This window comes from Chiloscyllium plagiosum, unplaced genomic scaffold (genome assembly GCF_037043375.1).
Source record: "Chiloscyllium plagiosum isolate Xiang-an unplaced genomic scaffold, Cpla_swu_hap1 HiC_scaffold_23, whole genome shotgun sequence".
Classification (NCBI taxonomy): Eukaryota; Metazoa; Chordata; class Chondrichthyes; order Orectolobiformes; family Hemiscylliidae; genus Chiloscyllium; species Chiloscyllium plagiosum.
In genome coordinates this window covers 29,736,232-29,763,404 of record NW_028270161.1, presented here as the reverse complement: position 1 = coordinate 29,763,404, position 27,173 = coordinate 29,736,232, and the positions used below count along the sequence as shown (strand labels likewise).

Below are 27,173 nucleotides of genomic sequence, written 5' to 3'. Positions count from 1 at the left end.
TGAAACATATACTCTATTCTAGAAGAGCATAAGATGTAGAAACTGAAGTAGGTCTTTCTGTCTGCCACATCTGCTCCATCAGTTAATGAGATCAGGGCTGATCTGATAATCACCACCATTTTTCCTAATTTTTCTCATAACCCTAGATTCCCTTACTGATTAAAAATCTTTTTCAGCCTTGGATATATTTAAAAACAGCCCTACTGTTCCCTTGAATAAAGAATTCCACAGATTCACTATCCTTCGAGAAGAAATTCCTCCTCATCTGTCTTAAACCCCTTACACTGGAGTTATGCCCTCTCGTTTTACCATCTCACAGCATATACTCCAGTAAATCCTCTAAAACCCTTACAGGTTTCAATAAGATGCCATTCATTCTTCTAAATTCTAATGAGTACTAGACCAAGCTATTTATACCTCTCCTCTTAAAAAGAAATCCCCCCATACCTGGGATCAACCTTGTGAACCTTCCCTGGAATTCCTTTAATGCCAGTACAATTTTCCTTCGATAAGGGGACCAAATCTGCTCACAGTACTCTAGCTGTGATCTAATTAGTGACTTCTATAGTTTTAGCAAGACTTTCCTATTTGTGATCCATTCCTGTTGAAGTGAATGGAAACAAACAGTTTATTTACATTCTCTATTACTCGCAAAGCTTGAATGCCAGCTTTTGCAATTCATGCACAAGGACCCTCAAAAGCTCTGTGCTACAGCTTTCAGTAGTTTTCTCCATTTAAACAATACTTAGCTCCTCCATTCTTCCTGCAAATGTGCATCAATCTTGATGAAGAACTTCTGCTCAAAACGGCGAATCTCCTGCTCCTCAGCCTGACCTGCTGTGCTTTACCAGTACCACACCTTTGACTCTGATCTCCATTATCTGCAGTCCTCACTTTCTTAAAGTGCAGTGCATAATTTGATGATGTCTAACATCACATGCCATCTGCCAAGTTTTTGTCCACCCACCTAACTTGCCTATATCCTTCTGCAGATTCCTTCTGTCATCCTCACCACTTGTCCTTCCACTTATTTGAATCATCTGCAAACTTGGTAATAGTATATTAATGCCCTTCAGCCAAGTCATTCACATATATAGAAAAAGAAGTATGGCCCAAGCACCGATTCCTGTGGCACTCCAATTACAAGCTGCATCCTGAAAATGACCCTTTCATCCCAAATATCTTCTATTAGTTAGCTCTATATACGCAGATATACTACTTCTAACACAATGGAATCTTATTAAAAAGCCTGGTGTGCAATACCTTTTAGAAATCCAAACACATTACATCTATGCAGCTGATTTCAACTTCAAGGAATTCTAATAACTTTCACAGGCATATCTTGCCCTTCACGAAGTCAAGTCGACTTTATTATGCACTTCTAAATGCTACGCTATTACAACCTTTAGAATACATTCCAACAATTTCCCAATGACAAATGTTAAGTTAGGGGACTTGTAACTATTTGTATTTTTGTCTCCTTCCCTTTTTGACTATAGGCGTCACTTCAACAGTTTCCAAATCCTCTGAGACTTTTAGAAGATTGACTACCAGTAATCCACTTTTTTTTAAGCCATTTCTTTCAGTATCCAAGGATTCAACCCATCAGGTTCATTTCTTAACATTCCTGAAAACTGACTACACCTCTCCGAATAGTAACCATCTTATTTGCATTTAACTTCTCATCTGCATTATTCAGACAATTATCTTAATATCAATGATTTTAGAAGGCAGACTTCTGGTCGTGATAAATACACGTGATTTTAAAATGAAAAAAACTGACAGAAGATTCCAAAACTGTAGGCTATAAATATAAAGGAACTGAGAGCTTATACTTAGGAAAACTCTCTTATTGTATAACCTAGTCAAGATAATTAAGGGAACTGAATAAACAATAAACTGAATGCCCAATCTAATCTTAGCCGTGCACTTAAGCACTGAGTTTTAATAGGTTTCCATCCCATTAACTAAATGGTTTTAAGGCTCTCCCATCATTTGAATGGATTTGTCCAAAACACGGAACCAAAAGCACTAGGTAAGAACATTGCATATTAGTTCAATAGTGTCATATTTCTAGGGTGCTTCAACATGATTTGTGGTGCATACCCAGCATAATCAGTGACATCTGCACTGGCGCAGTCCAGTGAGGATTCATAGTAGCAATGGCATTGGTGGAGGCAAGGTAGCATCAAAGAGTGGCAACACAATATGACCATTTTGTAACAAAATAGTGAATAAAATCAGTCAAAATCAAATAGATAAGCACTCTTTACATTCCACAGCTTCACATTAAAAGGGATTGAGAAGGGGAAGAAAAAGTTCCTTTACTGGACTTGCAAATCCAGGTGGCGAGCTCTCTCTTTGAACTCGTCAAAGGTTAAGAAAACACCAGCCAATAGGATATCATCGGAAATCAGGTTTGTAATGAAATGAAGGTTCCATTCATCTTACTACAAAAATACCATTTTTCAGGTCTGGTGTCTTGCTACTTCATTATCTCATATTTAAACACAGTTCTAGAAAGTGCCCACTTGTTCACAAACATAAACATAGGTCATCTTTCAAATAAATCTTACAATTTTGTCATTACAATAGTCAAATGAATATTGCATTATTTATTACCTTTACATATGACTAAACTACAAAGTTTACTAAATTTCCAACATATAATTTGTAGTTGGCCATAGTTTAAACTAAGATCACTGCTCATCCACAATTGTCAAACTAGAACACGATATTTTGTTTCTAGACCTGAATTTTAAAAATAGCATTTTCATTTAAGCACAAGAGGTTGCTCAAAATATCACGTACTTAGTGTAAATGTTTTGTAATAGTTGAATATATTATGCTATTTACACAATAAAGAAGTTTTACAATAGCAAATTTTAAACCTTGAAATAATATTTGATAAGTTATTACAATTATCATTTTATTTTTCAAATCATTAAAACATTTAAGCAGAAACCCCACAAGAGATGAAAAATGTATAGCAACGTTAAAGTTGTTTACTGACAATATTTCACAAAATATTTGTAACAAAATCACAATTTTACACCTAATAATTAAATAAAACTCAAATGTTGAGAAAGCACAATTTCAAATCTGCTCACCGAAATGAATTTTTCTTCAAGTGTATACTTAACTAAAAATTATCCTTTCCAAATTAATTCAATGCATTTTCTTGATTTTCTCGAGATAGGACAAAGAGTTTGCCATGCCATAAACAAGCCATTACTGATTGAGTAATACTGAGAAAGTATCTGTGCTCTGGAAAGACTGGCTCATTTACAACTATTCTTTTAAATTCTTTCACAGGAGAAGAGTGGCCTGCTGTGCCCCATCCCCTCAATCCCACATACCCACACGCCCCACCTGCAGCCTCCCCTGTTGAATTCCACTTTTTTTCTGCAGGTGCACAGTGGCATTGTTTGTGATGCCATCAGAATGCTACATAATGTAGTTGTGTGCATGCGCAGTTACAAGCAATGGTGGTTGTCAGCAAACACTGCCATTTTATGATACTGCATTCCTTGTGCTATTAGCTCATTGTCCACATGGAATGAATACAGTTATGTTTATACATCTTCAAATGTTTGTTCATTTGAGCAGAACATTTTGAACCCATATCTTTTGCAAATGCAGGTTAAGAAAAAGATTGAGCTTAGCCAGTGAGTGAAAGCCATGGTGGTATCAATCATGAACCTCATTAGCACCTTTGTCAAGATGCATGATATTAACAACATTTATGATACAACATTCTAAGTGTCTTCAGAAAGGATGAGAAAAAATTGGCAGAGAAAACAGCAATAAAAATGATAGTATTTGATGTCATAGAGTCAGAGTTGCACAGCACAGAAACAGACCCTTCAGTGCGACTCAATACCAACCAGACATCCTAAATTAATCTGGTCTCATTTGCCAGCATTCGGGCCATATCCTGTAAACCCCTCCATCCATGTGACTTTTAAATGTTGCAATTGTACCAGCCTCCACTACTCCGTCTGGCAGCTCATTCCCCATACGTGCACCACCTTCCATGTGAAAAAATTGCCTCTTCGGTTCTTTTTATATCTTTCCCTGCACATCTTAAAGATATGCCCTCTGGTTTTAGACTCCACTACCCTGAGAAAAGATTTTGGCTATTCACCCTAAACACGTCCTCATGATTTTATAAACCTCTATAGTATCACCCCTCAGCCTCAGATGCTTCAGGGAAAATAGCCCCAGCCCATTCAGCCTCTCCCTAAAGCTCATACCCACCAACCCTGGCAATATCGTAGTAAATCTTTTCTGAAACCTTTCAAGTTTAACATCTTTCCTATAGCAGGGAGACCAAAATTGCACAAAGTATCCCAAAAGTAGACTCACCAAATGCCTGTACAACCATAACATGACATCCCATCTCTTAAACTTAATGCATTGATCAATAAAGACATGGATATCAAATGCCTTTTTCATTATCCTGTCCACCTGCAACTCTACCTTCAAGGAGCTATGAACCTGGACCCCAATGTCTCTTTGTTTGGCAACACTCCCCAGGACCCTACCATTAAGGGCATATGTCTGGCCCTGAATTGCCTTACCAAAACACATCACACTTATCTAAATTAAACTCCATCTACCACTTCTCAGCCCATTGGCCCATCTGATTAAAGGTCCTGTTATACTCTTAGATAACCTTCTTCACTATCCACTATACCACAAATTCACTAACCATTTCTCGTATATTCACATCCAAATCATTTATGTAAATGACAACTGTCTAATATGCATATTTGACAACATACATTTAAATGTGTTTTCTGCTCATAATGTGGTCACCTCTACATTGGGGAGAAAAAGCAGACTGGGTGACTGCCTTGCTGAACACCTACATACTGTCTGCAAAAAAAATGGCCCGAAGTTTCCAGTTGCCTGCCAGTTCAACAGACCTGTGTTGCCTGGCCAAGATTTGGAGATGCCGTTGTTGGACTGGGGTGTACAAAGTTAAAAATCTCACAACACCAGGTGAGAGTCCAACAGGTTTAATTGGAAGCACGAGCTTTCGGAGTGCCGCTCCTTCACCTGATGATTGTTCCAGCAAAGCTCAGTGCAAGCTGGAAGAACATTTCATTTTCCGCTTGGGAAGCCATCAGCCTTCAGGTCTCAGTAACAAGTTGAATAGTTTTAGGATCTAAGTACCTTCTCCCATGTCTCAAACCCAACCCTCATACACCAGGTCTTGTCATCACATGGGTTGCTACCATAAACAACCCACCGTTGTTAATAATGGTCCCTATTACTCATTCTCCCAAGCTGACCTTTGTCTGTCCAACTGTTTTTCTCTCTTTCTGGGCTCTAATTCCACCTATCGTTTACTCCTTCCCTGATCCCTTCTCTAGCTTTTATATCCATCTTTCCTTAGCTATATCAGTTCTGAAGGAGGGTCACTGGACCCAAACCATTAACTCAGCATTCTCTCCACAGATGCTGCCAGACCTGCTAACTTTTTCCAGTGATTTCTGATGGAGTTTCAGATTTTTATGCATTTCAGAAAACAATACTCAGCATCTGGTGACAAAAGTCCACGAACAAGAATGCCCTTCCCTGCCAGCAAACAGAAAGAAAAATGCTTTGTCAGGAAGGTAGTCAAAACTACAATGCCAAGAAATCATTTTAAAAGAAGAAGAATTATTAAAGCGAAAAATCTGTAATACACATAAATTTCATTTTGTGTTTCAGACCAGAAATTACTTCTAGGTAATAGCCCATGGAATTAATGTAGCTTTCTACCAGTCGCTTAAAGACATAGTTGTGTATGAATAGTTATTTATAGTATTCTACCAAGTCTTATTTTGGTTCAAGTTAATTCTTACAAGAGCTTCAATTATCCTACATTAAATGAATAAATATCCACCTAGTGTCCTGTTCCTTAATGAAACTTATCTGAATTGTTACCACTCTCATCTCTAAAGCAAACATTTTTCAACCACTATATCTCACTGTACAAATTGAACATTAGCACTTTTTTTTAAAGCTTGAATTTAACATAATTTGGGCTTATCAAACAGAATGGGTGCACAAGCACAACTGCCTGAACAAGTGTTTCTGTCTGTTAATTATTTCCTTAGAGCTATGATCAACAATGGGATTAAAAAAGCTATTTTCCTTATGCAACCAAGCACAAATTTACTTCAAGTCAATCTGCTGGAACAGTTGGCAGATATTAGCACAATTTCACTTTTCTGCAAGTGACCTGAAAAAAAAAAACAGAATCTACACACCTAGCTATTAGGCAAAGACATCACATTTAATATTACTCAGAAGAGAAGATTTGAAAGATTGTGGAAAAAGCAATTCACTTTAAGTTTTGAAGATGCCTCAAGAGAGTTCTTCAAAAGACACTGAAAATTCATTGTGGACATTGTTACTAGTCATTTAGAAAAAAGCTCCAATGGATTACTTTGCTGTACACCATGCTGGGGCTGTTTAAGCCGTGACCAACTTGGAGAGGTTCTTGTTTTATCTGATTCAGTTACATGTATATCTGCTAAGAACCAAATGAGTTGAAGGACAGCTTGCTCTGAACAAATGCTCAACTGATCTCTCCTATTCCAGAAACAAAAAAATTGTATTATTTCAGGGTGAAACCTATTGATTCTTTTGAAAAAGTAATTGAAAAGACATCAAGATTGTATTTCCAGAGCAAGCAATGACTGTTGGACTTCAGACATAACCATGCATGTTTGGGAAAGGTCACATGACAGAACATCAGATTAACAGATTCTGGAAAATCCTAATCTTTATCATTGTGTTTTCAAAAATAACCCAATGGCCAAAAGTGTTTTTTTTGTTCAGAAAGCTCTTCGCTGCAGAGAAATTTTTTTCTTTCTCTTTTGCTGCAAATTGCATATGTGCCTGCCTACGTATTTTGGGGATATTTATAGGAATAAAAATGTGTGCTTCTATATTACTGGCTGTCTATTTTAACCAGTTATTTCATCTTTATTCAGCAGGTTTTGTTTTGATAATAAAACTATAAGTGCATTTGAGAAACCTAGTTAGTGGGTCTTGTTGTTTAAACCCTGGTTCATCATGGCGACTGGGAAAAGTATTTTTATGGTCTGAACTGTGAAATAATGGAATGTGAACGATGGTGCACTCCTCCAGCCTCCGTGTAACACACTGGAATACACACAATATAACTGCATATTGCACTACTGTGCAAGGATCACATATTTAAACATTGGTACAATCAAAGAGTTGATTTTAAAGAAGAAAGTTTAATTTTCAGTGACCAATTTGAAAGTCCACCATGCAATTAAAATTGCAAGATTTTAACTGTAACAAACAGTAACATCATCCAAACACTGCCTAGAAGTTAACTACTACTCTAAATTACAGAAAGGATAAACTTTACAAATGGCTTAATGTGATCAGTAACATGTAACTTTAGACTTTGGACTTCAAACTAGTGGCAAATGAGTGGTCCATTTTTTGTGGAGGGGCTTATAAAGTAATTAGGTCAGTCTTCTAGAACCATGATTTAAAACCAGTATGGGTCAGAAAGCAGGTGACTGCAACGTCTCTTGGAATGTTAATGAAGTTTGTTTATACTGTTGGGCATTACAAGAAAAAAAATACTTAAGGCATTAGTTGCAGCTGAATAATTTTTTAAATTATTTCAGAAACTTGACTTTAGTGAGTTTTGAGAAGATTTGTAGTTCAGGTTGAGGTTTTGGATGTAGGTTTTCTCGACCGCATCTATCACCCCTTGAGAAAAGGAACAGGAAGTGACTTCACCACGGGAAATGACATCACCAACCCAAAGAAAACCAAGCATATAAATAGAAAGCAGGAATTTTCAGCATTGCTTTGCCCGAGGCCCACTCAATGAAGATGTTGCCTAGTAGGGTAACAGAACATCTGGAAATGAACCTTCAATCTCAGCGAGCAGACCTACATCCAAACCTTGACTTTAGTTTGAGGTAGACCGAAATGAAGTCAAAGTCACCGAGAAAAGACTGTTCAGAGCAATTGTGGAATACATTACCTCAGTACAAAAGTTTAGCTTGTGGAACTTCAGGTTGGAAGCAATTGGTTAGAACTCTACAGATTATTAAAAGACTGAGAAAATCTAAGCTCTCAAGTATTCCACACAAAAGACTTCATGCCTCAAAAGGGCAGGAAGAGAGAAAAAGCAGTCAAATCTACAAACTGGAGAATAAAGGAAATTTTCTTTGGATTTTTATTAAAAGTGATAGTTTTGGGGAATAAATAGGACTTTGTTTTGCCATAAGCCTATTAAACATTGTTACCTATAGTTAACTCTGTAAATTTTAACCACTGCATAATAAACTGTTATTGTTAAAATCAAAATCTACAACATGACACACTTGCGTTCTCGTGACAGACCACCCCATCATATTTGCTGCTGTTTAATTTAATTTATAAAGCCAGATTTCATTCTGGGATCTTACTTGTCCAGTGGTAACATTCACTAAAATATAAAAACATAACAATAAAAAAAAATCAATACTCCAAAGGACTACAGTCTTTGTTGGAAGCACTCCAGTTATCCCCAGATTCCAAAAGGACTCTCACCTCCCAGTTTCACCAGACATTAGGATTCAAAAATTCACTTCAAGAGAATTAACATTCAACAGAAAGATCCACTTTGGTGATTTCTTCCCCTATGCCTTACTAGTCACATCTTGCAGAGCCTTTAGAACATAGGAATATATCAACATGAGTAGGCCATTCAGCTCCTCGAGCCTACGCCGCTATTCAATGAGATCATGGCTGACCTGTGGTCTAACTCCATATACTAGCCTTTGGCTTATGTTCCTTAACGCTTTGGCTTAAAAATTACCTGAAAATTTGAATCAACAGCTGATCCTACATCAACTGACATTTGTGGAAGTGATTCTAAACATCTGCTATCCTTTGCATGTAGATGTGCTTAACTTCTCTCCTGAATGGTCTGGCCCTAATTCTCAGACTATGCCAGAGTTCTGGAATCCCCAATCAATGGGAATAGTTTACTACCTACTTTGTTTCTTGAAGGCTTTGATCAGATGCTCTGTAACCTCCTAAATGTCAGAGGGAAAAAAAGGCTTAAATTTGTGTAAACTCAATTTCTGAATCTCTCAGGAATCATTCTTGTAAATCCATGTGGTACTCTGTCCAAGGCCAATATATCCGGAGTGGTTCTCAGATTTGCTCGCTGTATTCCAAGTAGGGCATAACCAGGATTTTGTACAACTGCAGCATAATTTCTGCTTCCTTGTACTCCAATCCTTCCAGATATGAAAGGTTGGCATTCCATTAGCATTCTTGATTATTTGCTGCAACTGTTTGCGACATTTTAAAGATCTATGCACCTGAAAGTCTTTTTGGAAATCATTCCATCTGGAAAGTGCCCTCACCCATCCTTTCTCAGGCTAAAATGATTAACCTACACTTGCTTACATCTGTCACAGTTTTGTCTATTCACTTAGTGTATCAATATCCCTTTCTAATTTTATGATGTTATCTACACTTTTACAATGCTGCCTAACTTTGACATCAGCAAATTTGGATTATCCCTACTTTCTGTCACCTGCCAGTCAACCAATTTTCCAGCCATGTCAGTAATTTGCCCTTAATTCCATGGGCTTCAACCTTGGTTAACAATCTCTTGTGGAATTTATCAATGCCTCCTGGAAATCCATATAAGTAACTTCCATAAACATTGCCAAGTCCACTATCTTAGTCACCATCTTCAAAAATTCAATGAGGTTTGTCAGGTATGACTTGGCATGGGAAAACCAGCATGAATCCATGCTGGTTTTCCCATATTAACTGAGAATTTTCAAGATGTTCAGTTTTCCCATTCTTGATTATATACTCCAAGAACAGAGGTTCGGTTAATTAGCCTGTAATTCTTTGGGTTTTCCTCTTTCACCCATCTTAGAAAGTAGAGTGACACTTGCAACTTTCCAATCTGGAGGATGACTCTTTTAGCTTCGAAATTCTGAAAGATTACATAGTTCGGGTGTCTACAATGTGCTCCCCGACTTCCTTTAATACCCTAGATAGATCCCTGTCCCGTCTCAGGGATTTGTTACTCTTTAATTCCATTAATTTCCTCATTACCCATGCTTTACTTACATTAATTTTATTAAGTCTCTATTCCCAATCTATTATTCTTCCCTCTGGACTTCAAGCTATCCTTCCTTTCTACTCTAAATGTTATAGCAAAGCAATTATTCAATATGTCTGCCATTTCCTCAGCCTTTGACAATATCCCTACTTTCAGTCTTTACAGGACCAACATTGCTCTTGATTACCCGCTTTCATTTTATGTAATTATAACATTTCTTCTTATTGATTTTGATGTCCTTGCTAGTTTCCTTTCATAATCCTGTTTAGTAGCTCTTATAAACTGCTGGGTGGTCCTTTGTTGGTCTTTGCGTCTTTCCCATTCAGGAGGATTTGTGCTGCTTTTTTGAAATTGTGCAAACCCTTTCTGCTGTCCATGGCTTTTTTCTGTGAAATGGACTTCTACCCCTTTCAGGGGTATAAATAGCAAAGGCAATATAAAATACAAAGGCTCAGCAACCTTCTTCCTTTTGCTCACAACAGTTATAAACAGTTGCTCTGTGAGATCTCTCTCTCACGCCTAACACCCAAAATCTCAGACAGAAAATGTGTCCAGTCTGTCCTGCTGTTCTTGTCTTGGTTTTCAAAGGTGAACATTTTGCATCTTGCTCTTGATAACTCCAAATCTGGGTTCCTTACTGCCTTGGCAACCAAACCACACACCTGCTTGCTGTCAAGCAGAATACATAGCAGACTAAATAACTCCTTTACTACCCCACTTAATTTGAGTTGAAGACAGTGGAGCACATGACTACCTTGTAAAAGGTCACATTGTTGGAATATTGCGTACCTAAAGAAAACTTCAAAAAGAACAGCCCAAGTAATGTCAGAATGGGCACTATAGTGCTCAGCAGCATAGTATGATAGTTTGACACATATGGTTGCAACAGCCCATTCCAGTTAAGCTATTCCCAGATATACAAAACAATAACATGCATTTGCAACATGAAAAGATCCAGCCAGTTCGTGATCAATTAATTTTAGTTATACAATGATAGCAATATTCCAGGACACTTTAAAGATTTGGAATAAAAATAAAATCTGAGTACAACTGGAATCTAAGCTTGATAATGAATACCGGTACTGATAAGCGACATGGCAAAAATTGCAAGGAAACATAACCTTTGATTCTATACATCTGAAAAATACAGAAAATATTGCAAATATTGAAGACAGACTATTTGCCTATTCACTCAACAGAAGCAAACCTTTCACATATCTCTTCATTAGAGAGCAGTTTGAAGAATAGTCCATGCACCTTGTTTACTCCACAAATACTGTCTGACCTCCAAATATTTCAGCATCTACAGTTTAGGAACTCCATGACATCAGCATTAGACACTGCAAGGCATACTGGTGATACTGTGGCACCGTGTAGATTTTTTAAATCAATGTATATCAAAAAATGTCTTTCAATTAGACCAGTAACATTGCTTTGGAGGAATAATATACTAAATTTTGAAAGTGTGCACCCTTCCAACACAAAGTAAAGTAACTGCTTTATAAAAAGATTCACAAAGCAATATTTAAATATCACCGAACTACAGTTTCAAGCAAAGTTCTTATATCAGACATTGCTCTCATCCAATTCTAATTCTTGACATCAGACTGAAGTTACAAAATTTTGTGACGGTGACTGGCCTTCAAGTAATGGATGATACACAAAATATACCTTATCTAAGCTTTGCGGGAACTCACTATGCCAGTTTACAATAACCAGTTTACTTGCCGAAATGTACAATACAATTGCACTTCTAACATCTGAAGATGTTAGAACATCTGAATAATTCATATTTAGAAATGATTCGTACAACTCAGTAGTCATTTTCCAATTTTAAATAAATAAATCCTGCAATCCTAGCAATATCCTGGAGAAATGTTCAAGATAACTATTTTTCATTTATTATGTATTCAGTATTCAGGGCCAGCAATAAAGTTGATCAAATGGCACAGGAGATTCAAGCTCATTAGTTATATTGAAACGCAATGAAACTTTGTTTACAGCTATGTGGAGACCAAAAGATGCTAGGCTTATTCTGAAGGTTCGGGAAATTACTGTAATCATAATTATGAAAGGTTTTCATGGTTTCCACTGGGGAGGGGTGGTTGGTAACCAGAAAGATACAGCTTGAAGACGGTTGAAAAATGAATCAGAGAGAGAATTATTTAGTTTTTAAGATAGCGAGTTATAATACTGGAACATACTGACTAAAAATATGATGGGTAACCTTCAGAAGAACATAGGACTCGGGAGAATCAACTAGATACTTGAAAAGGGAAATACTTGTGGAAGAGGAGATGGGTCTAATTGGATAATACTTGCAAAACTCCAGCACAGTAACCAACGAGTAAAGCAACCTCCACCGAAGGAAAGATTTTGTTATTCACTATAGTTAACTCAACCTACAATATTATTTTTGACAGTGGATATTAGATAAATATTAAGTGTCTCCCAGCATGATGATTACTGATGCAACTGATCTTGGTTATATAGTTCAAATGAATATAAAAGTATAAATTAAATTCCCACTTAACCATTAAACAGAGTGATTCTGCATACTAATCAGACAGTTTCATTCATGGAGTCATAGAGACTTAAAGCACCGAAACAGACCCTTTGGTCCAACTCATCCATGCCGACCAGATATCCCAACCCGATCTAGTTCCACCTGCCAGCACCTAGCCCATATCCCTCCAAACCCTTCCTTTTCATATACCCATCCAGATGCCCTTTAAATTAGATTCCCTACAATATCGAAACAGGCCCTTCGGCTCAACCAGTCCACACTGACCCATCGAAGAGTAACCCACCCGCACACCTACCCTATATTTACCCCTGACTAATGTACCTAAGACTATGGGCAATTTATCGTGGCCAATTCACCTGGCCTGCACATCTTTGGATTGTGCAAGGAAACCGGAGCACCCGGAGGAAACCCACGCAGGTACGGGGAGAACGTGCAAACTCCACACAGAAAGTCGCCCGAGGCTGGAATCGAACCCGGGACCCTGGTGCTGTGAGGCAGCAGTGCTAACCACTGAGCTACCATGCCACCCTAAATGTTGCAATTATACCAGCCTCCACAGCAGTGACTAAAATATCTGATTGTCCTGCAAATGTTAAACTGAGCTATGAACCAGCTGCAACAACAACTCCATTAACTGAAATAGTATTTACTAAAAATATAGAAATGACTTACATTTTAAAATAAGGGTTTCAAAAGCCAACGTTAGTGCTTTTTATCCTACTGTGCATTCATAAAAGTGATGAGATTTTTAGGATGCACACTACAATCCCCACGCAACGAAGCTCAACAATACTTTAAGAAATATCAGGCTGACACCAAACACTTGCCCATTAGAGTGACGTTGGGAAGAAAGTGATACCTTAGCTTCTCCTCACACCCCAGAGTAAATATCTCAATATCTGCATAAATCTAGAAAGTGATTTATTGCCTCCAAATTGTGGATAATGTGCTACAAAAACAGTCAACAAAATGTTAGATATTATGATGAAAACAGGTCAGAACTCCAAACTGCTGTGGACATGTTCAACATAAAATTCCAAAATGTGTACTTAAAAAAAAAGTTTTATACAGCCAAAAATATCTGCAGATACATATTAAATGGTTATCTAGTGAGAGAGGCCCATGGAATGCCATAGCCAAACATGCAAAGGAAACTTCAAAACAGCTCTTCAAAAGGGAAAAGAAGCAAGTCAAAAACACATTGCTTGAACTGTATCATGGCCTAGGAGAAAGTGAGGACTGCAGATACTGGAGACCAGGGCTTATGCCCGAAACGTCGATTCGCCTGCTCCTCGGATGCTGCCTGGCCTGCTGCGCTTTTCCAGCACCACACTTTTCAACTCTGTATCATGGCCTCCAAACAATCGGCAGAGAATAGTGGAGCAGATTATAGATAATTCATTAAGGAGTGTAATAACAGAGTAGGTCTGTTAGGGGATTTTGAATTAGATCCAAGTTTGCAGAGGGCACAAAGCTGGGATCTACATTAGCTACCCTTGCATCCACAGGAACCATTCCAGAGTCTATGGAATCTTGAAAGATGACCATGAATACATCCACTATTTCTAAGGCCACTTCTTTAAGTAGTATTGCATGTCGAATATCAGGGTCTGGGGATTAGTCGACCTTCAACCCCATCAATTTCCTCAACACGATTTCCCAACTAATACCAATTTCCTGCAGCTCTTCTCTCTCACGCTAGACCCTGCATTCCTCAACATTTTTGGGATGTTATGTGTGGTCCTTCAAGTTAGAACCAAAGATATGTTTTTGATTGGTCTGCTATCTCTTTGCTCCCCATTATAACTTCCCATTTCGGACTTAAAATAATCACTAGTAATTACGAACTACACTTACTAATTCTTCTCACACTTAGTAATTCATAAATTCATCATCTGTTAATTCAAGAAAGCCAGGTTAAGCTGGCTCCTTTTCAAGTATAAGCTCATATAGGTCTGACAGAAAGGGATATATGTTTAAATTAACCTTGTAAGGAACAACCGAGGAGGCCGGTAAATAATTGAGGGGATACCAGTTCAACTATCTTCACCTGGGATCTCAACAATTTGAGCTATGCTTTGGAACCATAATAAAATAGCAAATCTAGCCCAGGGTCAGGCATAACAATATACAAAAACGCAAGAATATCCACCTAGACTATAAAAAACACCCAACAGTACAACAATAAATTTTACATCCTCCTAACTTTAGACTATCTCTCAAGAGTATTTTAAACAGGGTAAAACACCAGTCAAACTACAGGATTATGAATTGTAAAGTTCATAAATGCAACCATTTGCATATATCTATATATATCAACTGGATCCTGAATGACAAGAAATTAAATGTCTGAGTTGTGTAGGAATAAGTAGCTTTGATTCACAGGGCACAACGCCAAACAGGGATCTGTTTAGTTGGGTTAGACCTCACTTAAACTGGGGCTGGGACCAGTATATTGCAATTTATAAAACTAGGACAAAATCCAAGTCCAATTAGAAACTACTCAATAGAAGAGTTATATGAATGATGGCAAGAGAGAGCATGCAGATAATAGCAGTATAAAAGGATTATTTTCTCATGTATTCATTCACAGAATGTGGGTATTACTATCAAGGCCTGCATTTATTGGCCATCCCTAGCTCACCACTACATCAGGTCCAGCTATCTCCTTCAACTACAGCAGACCACATGGTGATCCTAGTGGTATAGGGACAGTCAGTGGTATAAGGAAGCATGTTCCAGAATTCTGACCCAGCAACAGTGAAAGAATGGCTATATAGTTCCAAATCAGGATGTATGGTGGGGGGCTTGGAAGGGAACTTAAAGGTGGTGGTGTTCCTGTACATTTGTTGCTCGTATAACAAATGATAGACAATACTGCCATTATGCATCAATGGTGGAGGGAGTGAATGTTGAAGGTTACAGATAGAGTTCCAGTTAAGGAAGATGCTTTGCCTTAAATGTTGTTGAGCTTTAAGTGCTGTTGGAGCCTCACCCAGCCAGGCAAGAATTCCCTCCCTAAGGTTATTGTGGATCAACGTACAACACGCAGACTGCTGCAGTTCAAGAAGGAAGCTCAGTACCATCTTCTGGCATTAAATGCTGGTCCAGCCAGTCATGCTCACATTCCACGAGAATATACAAAAAGTAGAGACAGTATTCCATCACATTCTTGACCCATACTGTGTAGATGGTGTACAAGTTTTGGTGAGCACAAAGAGAGTCAAAGAGATTAATGGTTTAGATCCAATTACCAGAACAAAGACATGGTCATAAAATTTGAAAAATAAATATTCTAGATTATATGACATTGAAAAGATAGCACAACAATAAGAAGGCTTTTCTACTAACATAACACAAGAACATTGGCGAGTAAGGATCTTGGATCAGAAAATTAGATATTATAATCAGTACAGGTGGGAATTATGAACAGAAAACAACAGAAAACACCACTGCAAGTAGTTTATAGTGCTTCTGCATCCCCAACAGTAGTTGGCTTTATTTTTATCACAGATTGAAACAACCAAATTGGCAAATGTTAACTGAAATTCTCAGTTTACAAAATGTTTTTTGGTAGTTTCCTGAAGCAACACATTAAGGAACCAACCAAGAATAAAGCTGTTTTAGACCTAGGTTCTGTTGAGGCAAGAACATTTATTAGTAACATCAGAATTAAAGATCCACTGGAAAACAGTGATCATAATACAACTGAATCCCTTGCATTATTTGACTGTGACACACTTCACAATCACTTAGAAGAGACAAACTTCGAGAAAGCTAAATACAAAAATCTGAGGGATGAACTGGCTATGGTTGATTGAGTAAATACAGACTAAAATGTATGTGGAAAAAGAAAAATCATTTTTAAAAATAATGCAAGAATGATCAACAAAAATACATACCATTAAAAAAGATCAACTGTGGTTAAGTGAGAAAATTAAGGTTAGTATTGGTTAAAAGAATAAAGTTATGAATGTTGCAAAGAACGTAAGTATGAATATTGAGAGTGGTTTAGGAACCTGCTATGATAGAGCCATGAAAACTTAAAGTAAACTAGTCAGCAATATAAACATGGATGTCAAAAAATTTTACAAACATATACATTTTTTAAAAATTGAACAAACATGGATTGTAAAATAAGTTACACACCAACAATATTAGCTAATCTAGGGGCTAGAGAGAGAAACTATCTTAAAATCAGAGGAAAAGTACTGGAAAAATCCAGGGAAAAAAAGTCAACAAATCCCTTGAACCTGGTGGATCATTTCTAAGGTTCTGAAAGAGATGACTGCAGAGCAGTGAATGTACTGATTATGTTTTTCCAAAACTCCCTAGATTTTATAACAGTCTCAGCAAATTGGAACTTAGCATATGTAACTCCATCATCAGGAAAATGGTGAAATTTATTAAGGAGTTCCTTTCAGTGCATGCAACACCAAAAAAATCATAATATGTTTGGACAAAATCAAATTTTTGACAAGTTTGGCAAATTTACTGGGTTTTTTGAGAATGCAACAGATTAAGGGGAACATCGGTGTAATATATATATATCTTGATTTGATACCTTTTGAAAATTAAAGTGCCGCACCAAAGGTTAATACACAAAAGTGGAGGAGAAAAATATAAAGATGGACAGAACAACTAAAAGTAGGGAAAAACTGATACTTCAGTTGGGCAGATTGTTACTAAAGGAGTACCACAAGGATCAGTTTTGAGACATCAGCTTTTTACAACCTGCATCCTTGATTTAATGTATTACTCTCTGTCTAAGTTGGCTGATGATAGAAGCTAGGTGGGATCACAAGTTATTGAAGGACACAAAGCAACTTCAAAAGGATTTGGTCAAGTTACGTGAGTGGACAAATATGGCAGATGGAATATATTGTGACGGAAGTGTGATATTATTCACTTTGATCATAACAATCCTTAGAATTCTCCAGTCAATACAGTTGTGGATGCCCAGTCACTGAGTATATTTAAAGCTAAAACAGATAGCATTTTAATTTTGTATATAATCAAAGAGTATAGGAAGGGGGTGAGAAATTGAAGGTTTATCCCAAAGTTCAGCTATGATCATACAGATTAGCAGAACAGGTTGCACAGGCCACATCATCTCTTGCTCCATTTCCAATCTTACTACACTCAACCAAATATCATCCACCCTCCTTGGCATCTATGGCTTTAACCCATTTTGTGCATTTTTTGATAATGAACTGAACAATACTCCTTGACAATAAGAGCACTAAGATCACATGCTTGATGGTATTTATTGCTAATTTTTATTTGCTTATGTAGCTTATTGGATAACACTGTCCTAGTCTAATGCCATTACATTGTCTAATTCAATTATCAGTTACAATCTCAATTGCTATTACAAATACAGTATGTGTTAACAGAACTGTCTAAACTATTCCAAGATTATGCTTTCTCATTACAGGAGAAATGAATAAGATATAGCAACGCACACAACTCAAAGCTGTCTGATTAGGTAATTCATTATGAACCTTGAAATTAGTTAGCAATGTACAAGGTTATATTTCCATTGTCAGTCTCCCAATTTCCTCAAAGTTTCAAGAGACAACTTCCTTTAAAGAACTGCCTTTGAAACACAACGAATACAATGGACATGAGCATACTTTACACGAAAAAGGCCTTGCCTGAATTCCTCTGTTATTATGCTAGGTGTAATATTATATGCCAAGTGATAGCATCCTCAGGGTGCAATATTAAAAGTCACAAACTTGAAAGGATTATATAATATCATAGATTAAAACTAGGTGCAATAAGAAACATGTTTAGATTTGCATTTTCAATTGTTTTGCCAGGATAATAAATTGCAATTAAGTTGATTTTTATAAAATTGCGATCAGTACAAATAGATGTATATGAATTAATGCACAACGTATTTTCCCATCATTTATATCATGCTGCAATACTGTTTCCTGAAAATGTGAAGTAATTGTTCAAGTAACAAAAATACCCAAAATCGATGTTTAATAGGTGAATCAAAATATTATAAAACTCAGAAAACCGTAAGATACTCCACTGGAAGATGACTTGCAAACTGGTTTTCCATAATGCTCTTAAACGGGATCAAGCAAAGAATTAAGCTTCACTAAACGCGAAAACCTCTCGGATGAATGCTTCATCTGTCATTATCTGCTTAACTCAATTCCTTTTTGTATTCTAGTAAAAGTCCAAACCTTAAACAAGATGCGTGAAATTTTCATGAAACAAAGATGTATGAGATTTCAGTTTCGGCTACCGATTTTGTTATATGCCATTAGGGTGCTAGCGCAAGTTAAAAATACTGTCATGCAGTTGGTTAACGGTTCATAAGAAACTTTCTCAATTATCTATCCAACGCAGACTGAGAAAAGTGATGATACCTTACTGTTTAATTTCCTTTACATTTTAAAATCCAAATTCTGTTTAGAGCCGGCAATAAAATAAGCGGCACCTGGACTTATTTGGCATTCAGGACAAAAGATAAATTGCACGGCGCTGACGCTTTTGGGCAAAACGACAGTTCAGTGGAGAGAGTAACAAGAGTTAACGTTTGGAGCCGGTATGACTAGAGTGATATTAAACTCGAAACATTAACTCTTCCTATCTCCTACTACTAGACCTGCTGAATTTCTCCAGCATTCCCTGTGTTTGTTTCATATTTCCAGTATCCTGTTTTTGTTTAAATTAGAACGGGTTTGCTGTTTCGAATCGAAACGGGGGACGGATGATTAAGAGGAAAAGACTGGATGGCAAGCCACGATAGCAAGATCCAAAAGCTTTCAACCACTCGAAGGAAAGAAAGTCTTGTGGTTATGCTGCAGGTAGAAGTAATAAAAATGCCAAGCTTAAAAAAAAAGTTGTTGCAAAGACAGTGTGAGTTAGACGTTGCGGCGTAAGGACGGATGCAGGGAGCACGGATGGTGAAGAGCCATTTTCGTTGTGTACCCCCCCCCCCAAAGTCGGTGAGACACAGCCTCTCCCCCCCGACTCTCACTTACCCAGCAACAGCAGCTTGACTTCTCTCGCCGCTTTCTCCCCGTCCTCCCTCAGGTTCCTGTCGATCATTTTGGACCTCTCCACCGCCGCTTTGTCCTCGGTACTCAATGTGCACCCCATCTTGCTGGCTGCGCTTCCTCTCCTGAGTGAGCAGCAGTTTCCTCTCACAGCCCCTGACACAAGAGGCTTCCGTTTCCCCAGAAACCAGGCAACACTTTCAAAAATGGGGGGGGAAGGAGAGAAAGTCAACCGGCGAATATCGGAACCAGCCTCAGGCAGTTCCTCCTTGTAGTTTGATGCCGCCAACTCTAGCTCATGAATTAATCGAACGGATGATTCATTTATTTATTTATTCTTCGCCAAACAGCGCGACGCCTCGGTCGCCGAATGCCCCAAGAGCATGCGCAGCACCACGCCGTGCAGGCAGCGGGACCCGGATGTCGCCTCTGGGTACTGCGCCTGCATCACCTCAACGGAAGCGGCTGGTAACCCATGACAACGGCCACAAAGGCCGACTTCCGATCCATGTAAATTTGTTATTTTTTGTTATTGGATGTGTCAGTGTTTATGTTCCGTAAGTCTTTGTCACACACTCCTTCCATTCACCCGCCTTTTAATCTTATTCTTTCCATCTCTCTTTTCTGACGTTCTGAGTCTTCTGTCCCTGTTCCCAATTCAAGTCTCTCTCCACAGAAGGGACCTATTACCTCCAATTCAACACTGACCAGAGATAAACCAACATAGAAAGACTTGTATTTATAATCACGCTTTTCACAACTACGTAATTTACGCCAATGAAGTACTTTTTGAAATGTACTGACCAATGTAGGAAACTTGTGAGCAGAGCAAGCTCCCACAAACAGCAATGTGATCGCTGACAGAAAAAACCCTTAGTGATGTTGATAAGGATTAAATGTCAGGCAGGGTATAGGGAAATGCTCTATAGTGAAATAGTGCCGTTATAATAGGTTATATGGCTATAAGACACAAGAACAGAAGTAGACCATTCATCTAATTGAGTCAACTGTCCCACAAAGTAAGATCATGGTTGATCTGATAATCCTCCACTTTTCTGCCTTTTCCAATAACTGTTAAATAAAAAAGAACATTTCTTACAAAGAGAGTTGTGTTTTTAAATTTGAGGACAGAAAGGGAGGGGGAAAAAAACTTTAAAATCAGGGATTTACCAGGTTGGCTGCAGAATTTAGAATATAGGATCAGGTATCTTCAAGTCTGCTCCGCCATTCAATAAGATCATGGCTGATCTTTTTGTGGCCTCAGGTCTACTTATCCACTGTCCCAACATAACCCTTAATTCCTTTACTGTTCAAGAAATTATCTATTTTAGCTTTATAAACATTTACTGAGGAAGGCTCAACCACTTCACTGGGCAGGGAATTCTATAGATTCACAATTCTCTGGGTGAAGAAGTTTCTTCTCAATGCCATCCTAAATCTACTTCCCCTAATTTTAAGGCTATGCCCTCTTGTCCTAGTTTCACCCACTATCCTCTCGATGTCTATCTTATCGATTCCCTTCATAATTTTGTGTGTTTATGTAAGATCCTCCGTAATTCTTCTAAATTCCAATGAATATAATCCCAATCTACGCAGTCCCTCCTCAAAAGACAACCCTCACAATCCAAAATCAACATAGTGAACCACCTCTGCACCCTTTCTTGTGCCAACACAACCTTTCTCAAGTAAGGAGACAAAGATTGCACTCAGTACTCCAGTTGTGGCCTCATCAGCACCCAATACAGCTGCAACATAACTTCTCTGCTTTTAAACTTATCCCTTTAGCAATGAAGGACAAAATTCCATTTGCCTTAATTACCTGTTGCACCTGCAGACCAACCTTCCGTGATTCATGCACAAGGCCACACAGGTCACTCTGCACAGCAGTGTGCTGCAATCTCTTACCATTCAAGTAGTAGTTCGTTTTACTGTTCTTTCTACCAAAATCAATGACTTCACATTTATTAACATTGTACTCCATCTGCCAGACCTTTGTCCACTCACTTAAACTATCTATGTCCCTTTGCAAAGTTTCACAGTCCTCTGCACACTTTGCAGTACTACTCATCTTCGTGTCATCCGCAAACCCTGAAACTATTCCAAATCGTCTATGCAAATTGTGAATAATTTCCTGAGGCACATCACTCAGCACTGATTGCCAACCAGAATAGCACTCATTTTTTTCCCACTCTTTGCTTCCTGTTGGTTAACCAATCCTCTATCTGTGCTAATACATTGCCTGAAACGCCATGCAGCTTTGTCTTATGCAGCAAATTTTTTGTGCGGCTTGTCGAATACCTTTTGGAAATCTAGATACACCACATGCACTGGATCCCTGTTGTCCACCATGTTCGTAATGTCTTCATAGAATTCCAAAAAACTTGTTAAGCATGACCTGCCCTTCATGAACCTTCATGACCTGCCGTTCATGTTGTCTCTACTCGCAGGACAATTCCTATTTAAATGCCTTGCTATTTCTTCCTTGAAAATAGATTCAAGCATTTTCCCCAGTACAGAAGTTAAGCTAACTGGTCTATAATTTCTCATCTTTTGTCGACCTCCCATTTTAACCAGTGGCATCACATTTGCTATTTTCCAATCTGCTGGAACTGCCCCACAGTCCAGTGAATTTTGGAAAATTACCACAAGTGCATTTGCTATTTCTCCTGCCATCTCTTTAGCACCCTGGGATACATTCCATCAGAGCCAGAAGACTTGTCTACCCTTAGTTCTTTTAGTTTGCCCAACACTACCTCTTTTGTGATAATAATTGTTTCCAGGTCCTCACCTATCTTCATCTCTTTGTCAATTGCTGGCATGTTATTCATGTCCACCACTGTAAAGACTGACACAGAATACCTATTCAATGCTATATCTTCCATTTCCTCATATCTCATTACTAAATCCCCCTCCTCATCCTCTAAAGGACCAATGTTTACTTTAGCCACTGTTTTATCTTATATATTTATAGAAACTTTTGTTATCTGTCTTTATATTCTGAGCTAGTTTTTTTTTCTCATCTTACTTTTTATCTTACTTTGTTTATAGATGTTTTTGTGGCTTTTTGTTGACCTCTAAAGCTTTCTCAGTCTTCTAATTTCCTGCTGATCTTGGCCAATTTGTATGCCTTCTCTTTCAATTTGATAGCCTCTCTTATTCTCTTAGACACCCATGGCAGATCACCCGTTTTCCTATTGTCCTTTCACTGCAAAAGAATTTGAAATCTAGTGGCAACTCAGCGTTTTATGGCACTCGGTTCCTGCAATGTGCAGATGATCATGAACCAAGAGTTGTTTACAAGTGAAGCTCATCGATTCTCAGTGAATTGAGCAGGTTGGAACCAGAAACAAGTTACAAAGACACAGACATACAAAGAAAGAAAGACAAAGCAGCATGTTCCATTGTTTCCCCCATGATGACAGCATCGCTGCAACAGCCTCGGTACTCAATATCAACAACTGCCAATCTCCGAGCACCATCCTACAACTCATCCACCTCACCCTCGAGCATAACATGTTCACATTTGACACACGGTACAGCCATGGGGGCTAAATTTGTACCCCAACATGCCAACATTTTCATGCACAAGTTTGAAGAAGACTTCTTTGCTGCACAGAACCTTCAACCAGCACGATACACCAGATATATTGACAACATTTTCTTCCTCTGGGCTCATGGCGAGAAGTCACTGAAACAACTACACAGTGATATCAACAAGTTTTATTCCATCATCAGACTTACTATGCTAAAGTATCGGTCTCATTCTCGGACACACATCTCCATCAAGGACAGGCACCTCAGTACCTCACTCTACTGCAAACCCATGGATAACCTCACGATGCTGCACTTCTCTAGCTTCTACTCTAAACATATTAAAACAGTCATCCCCTATGGACAAGCCCTATGCATACATAGGAGGAGGAATGCGACGGACACCTGAAGGTGCAGAACAGCGCCCTCATAAGAACAGGATACGATGCTCAACTCATCAATCGTCGTGCCACAGCGAGAAACTGTAATTACCTCCTCAGGAGACAGACACAGGATGCAACCAATAGGGTACCCTTCATTGTCCAATACTTCCCAGTAGTGGAGAAACTACAACATGTTCTTCGTGGCCTGCAACATATTATCAATAGGATGAGCACCTTGCCAAGACCTTCCCTACGCCTCCACTTCTCACCTGTAAACAACCGCAAAACCTTATACAGACCATTGTTCGCAGCAAACTACCCAGCCTTCAGGACAACATCGACCATAACACTGTACAACCCTGTCATGACAACCACAGCAAGACGTGTCAGAGTGTCGACATGGATACCACCATTACACATGGGGACACCACCCACCATGTAGCCAGCAGTTACTTATGTGACTCGGCCAATGTTGTCTATCTCATACACTGAGGCAGGAATGCCCAGAGGCATGGTACATTGGCAAGACCAAGCAGACGCTACGACAATGGATGAATGGACACTGTGCAACAATTGCCAGACAGGGATGTTCTCTCCCCGTCAGGGAACACTTCAGCAGCCAGGGACATTCGGCCTCAGATCTTTGGGTGACTATCCTCCAAGGCGGACTTCGAAATACACAAGAAAGCAGAGTAGCCAAGCAGAGGTTGATAGCCAACTTCGGTACCCATGAAGATAGCCTCAACCAGGACCTTGGGTTCATGTCGCACTACAGGTGACCCCCCTACACATACACACACACTCTTACATACTCACACACTCACGCAGACCCTCTCTCATACACATGCTCTCACAGACACACAAACACAGCCCCACACAAATCCTCTCACAGGTTTATATGTAGTCACACCCACGCACACACTCTACCAAGCACATACACACGCAAACATGCACTCTTACGGGCACACACCCATCCTCACGCACATACCTATACGCATACGCATACACCCACACTCACATGTGCTCTCTCTCCCTCACATATGCACACACATGCATACACACACGTCTATGGGGTGAATTTGCATTTGCAGAATTGTATTTGCAGATACATTCTATTTTGCTCAAATAGTACACAATCTGCAGGCAGTCAATCCATATAACATTTTATACGTTCCTACTCTGAAAATAAAACCAGTCTGACTCAAAATTGGGATACAGACAGACTCTAACTTCACACTTTTAAGATATTGTCTGAGCTGAGATGTCACCTTTGTTTATTAAACTTTAAGTTATCTCGAAAATGTGGCTTAAAAGAAGTTCTAGGGTTTACATTTTAATGAACCAAAACCTGCAACCCATTCTAAAAGATGGAAGACTTAACAGTAATCTAGGTTTGTTCAATATATCATTTCAGTTGCATGTCACTGTGATTTTTAACTTTGTCCACCCCAGCCCCACACCGGAACCTCCAAACCTTGATTTATTTTGTGACCAAAAGAGAAAATGCTGGAAAATCTCAGCAGGTCTGGCAGCATCTGTAAGAAGAGAAAAGAGCTGACGTTTCGAGTCTAACTGACCCTTTGACAAAGGGTCAGTTAGACTCGAAACGTCAGCTCTTTTCTCTCCTTACAGATGCTGCCAGACCTGCTGAGATTTTCCAGCATTTTCTCTTTTGGTTTCAGATTCCAGCATCCACAGTAATTTGCTTTTATCCTTGATTTATATTGTGCTACTCACAGTGGGCCGGAACATGTTACTGATTAAAAACCAGTTTGTCACAGCCTTGAATATACTGAACAACCTATCCTCAATAGTCGTCTGCCATAAAGGATTCCATAGATTCACCATTCTGAGAGAAGAAATTCCTCTTCATCTCTGTCCTAAATAGGTGATTCCATATTCTGAGATTATGCCCTTTGGTCCTCGACTCTCCTATAAAGGGAAACAACATCTCCATATCTACCTTGCCAAGCATCCTAAGGATCTTATGTCTGTCAATATAGTGACCTCTCAATTTTCTGAACTTCACTGAGTACAAACCCAATCTAATCAACCTCTTCTCAAGAAAGTCTTTCCAAAGCTGAAAACAACTTAGTGAACCTAGAATTCTTTTACATTGACCAAATAGATGGGGATTTGGTTTAACTTGGTATGATCCAAAAGGCTGATACCTCTGACAATACAGCACACCATTAGTATACCACTGTGGTATCAGTCCTGATTTTTGTGATCAAGCTGTGGGACTGGAATCCAGAATCTTGTTACCATTGGCACAAGTGCTACTAATTGAACCATGGCTCACATTATTTTTTGCACATATCACAAATTAAACTCAGCAAATTAAGTAGGCCCTAACTCCAACTCTAATCCAATAACTGTCTCAGGCTAAACCAGATAAGTTGTCATAAGAGTTTTTCAGGGTATCACTTGAATTATATACTGTGCCATCTTCTCCATAAAAAATACATTCTTCAACTATGTAACATTACTTGCCTTCCACCTGCCTTCAGTCCTTTTTTTGTCATCCAGGCTTGACCATTCATATACTCTCGTACTAGTCTGTCATGCACCATTCTCCATAAACATGTCCTCTGCTCTCCATAAATACTTGTCTTATCCATTCACTCAGCTTTCTTAGCATTTGTAGAATATTTCTATATTTTCCCAGTGCATTAAACTTCAAATTTTTATCCAAATGTTTACATCCTTCCACAACATAATTTACCTTATATTTGTAATAACCTCCAGCCATTCATGCTTCCTCTGACTTCAGAGATTCTTCAACCTCTCTTCCTTTACCCCACCATTGCTGAAACAACATTTTCCTGCCTCAACCCTGTTCACTCTATATGCCTGCCTGAACAGGATATGGTTGTAATTTGAAGAGCTGATGACAAGGAAAATGAATGAACAGTTAATACTAATAAAGAACAAAATAATGTTCTTTCATAATGTTGATTAGTTCCTTGGAAAGAGTGTTAAACATACATTTTTAAGAAAGTTCTATAATATTTTTCACTTTGCAGTAAGTCTGAGTTAGTTTTAAATTTTAGATCTTGGATTTTAAACATTATAAGAAATTAGGAAGTGAACAAATCTGTATTTCTAATATTGTTGTGTTTGAACAGAGAGAACTGCGAAGGCATGATATAGGAACACTGATGTAAGTAAAAGAATGTGAATCTCTTCCAAATGGAAATAAATACAAGAAATAAATTGTGTTTTACTTCAATATCACAAATATCCGAGGTCAGTCTGATTTGAGTCATTGCTATATAATGATCATTACTGCTAAAATATGTGAACTCAAAGTTGCATAAGTGATTTAGGATTATATATGCTAAGAATTGGATTACAATTTAAGTGGTAAGCACTGGAAAATATTAGGTCAAATTGTAAGAAAGTAATTCATTACTTTTGAGCATTAAACTGAAAACTTCTATATAGTCGACATTTGGCTGTCTTCCTCACTGTTGTTCAGGAAACAGGTAAGTGGTAACTAACAAAAACTTTGTAAAGTAAAATCTAAGGCTGAAAGATCCTTAGGATGGGGTGGCCTGCATCCTATTGTTTAAAAAGAAGTGGCA

At 38.4% G+C, this 27,173-nt stretch overlaps 1 protein-coding gene and 1 long non-coding RNA gene across 3 annotated transcripts in view; one reads left to right on the top strand and one right to left on the bottom strand.

The window, feature by feature from the left end:
• LOC122561724 (guanine nucleotide-binding protein G(i) subunit alpha-1) overlaps positions 1–20,023 on the bottom strand; it is a 47,582-nt gene extending 27,559 nt beyond the window's left edge. The window contains exon 1 of the mRNA XM_043713795.2: positions 19,658–20,023. Coding sequence (XP_043569730.1) covers positions 19,658–19,775 — 118 coding nt within the window. The 5' untranslated portion in view covers positions 19,776–20,023. The remainder of the gene's footprint in view (positions 1–19,657) is intronic.
• On the top strand, positions 19,180–26,802 carry LOC148145857 (uncharacterized). Of its 2 annotated transcripts, XR_015761119.1 has the most exons (4): positions 19,180–19,480; positions 20,023–20,182; positions 22,838–24,361; positions 26,715–26,802. It is a non-coding gene; the product is annotated as an uncharacterized LOC148145857 (long non-coding RNA). The 2 variants fall into 2 exon arrangements; XR_015761118.1 differs by lacking the exon at positions 26,715–26,802 and having other exon boundaries at positions 22,838–25,091.
• The last annotated feature ends 371 nt before the right edge of the window (positions 26,803–27,173 follow it).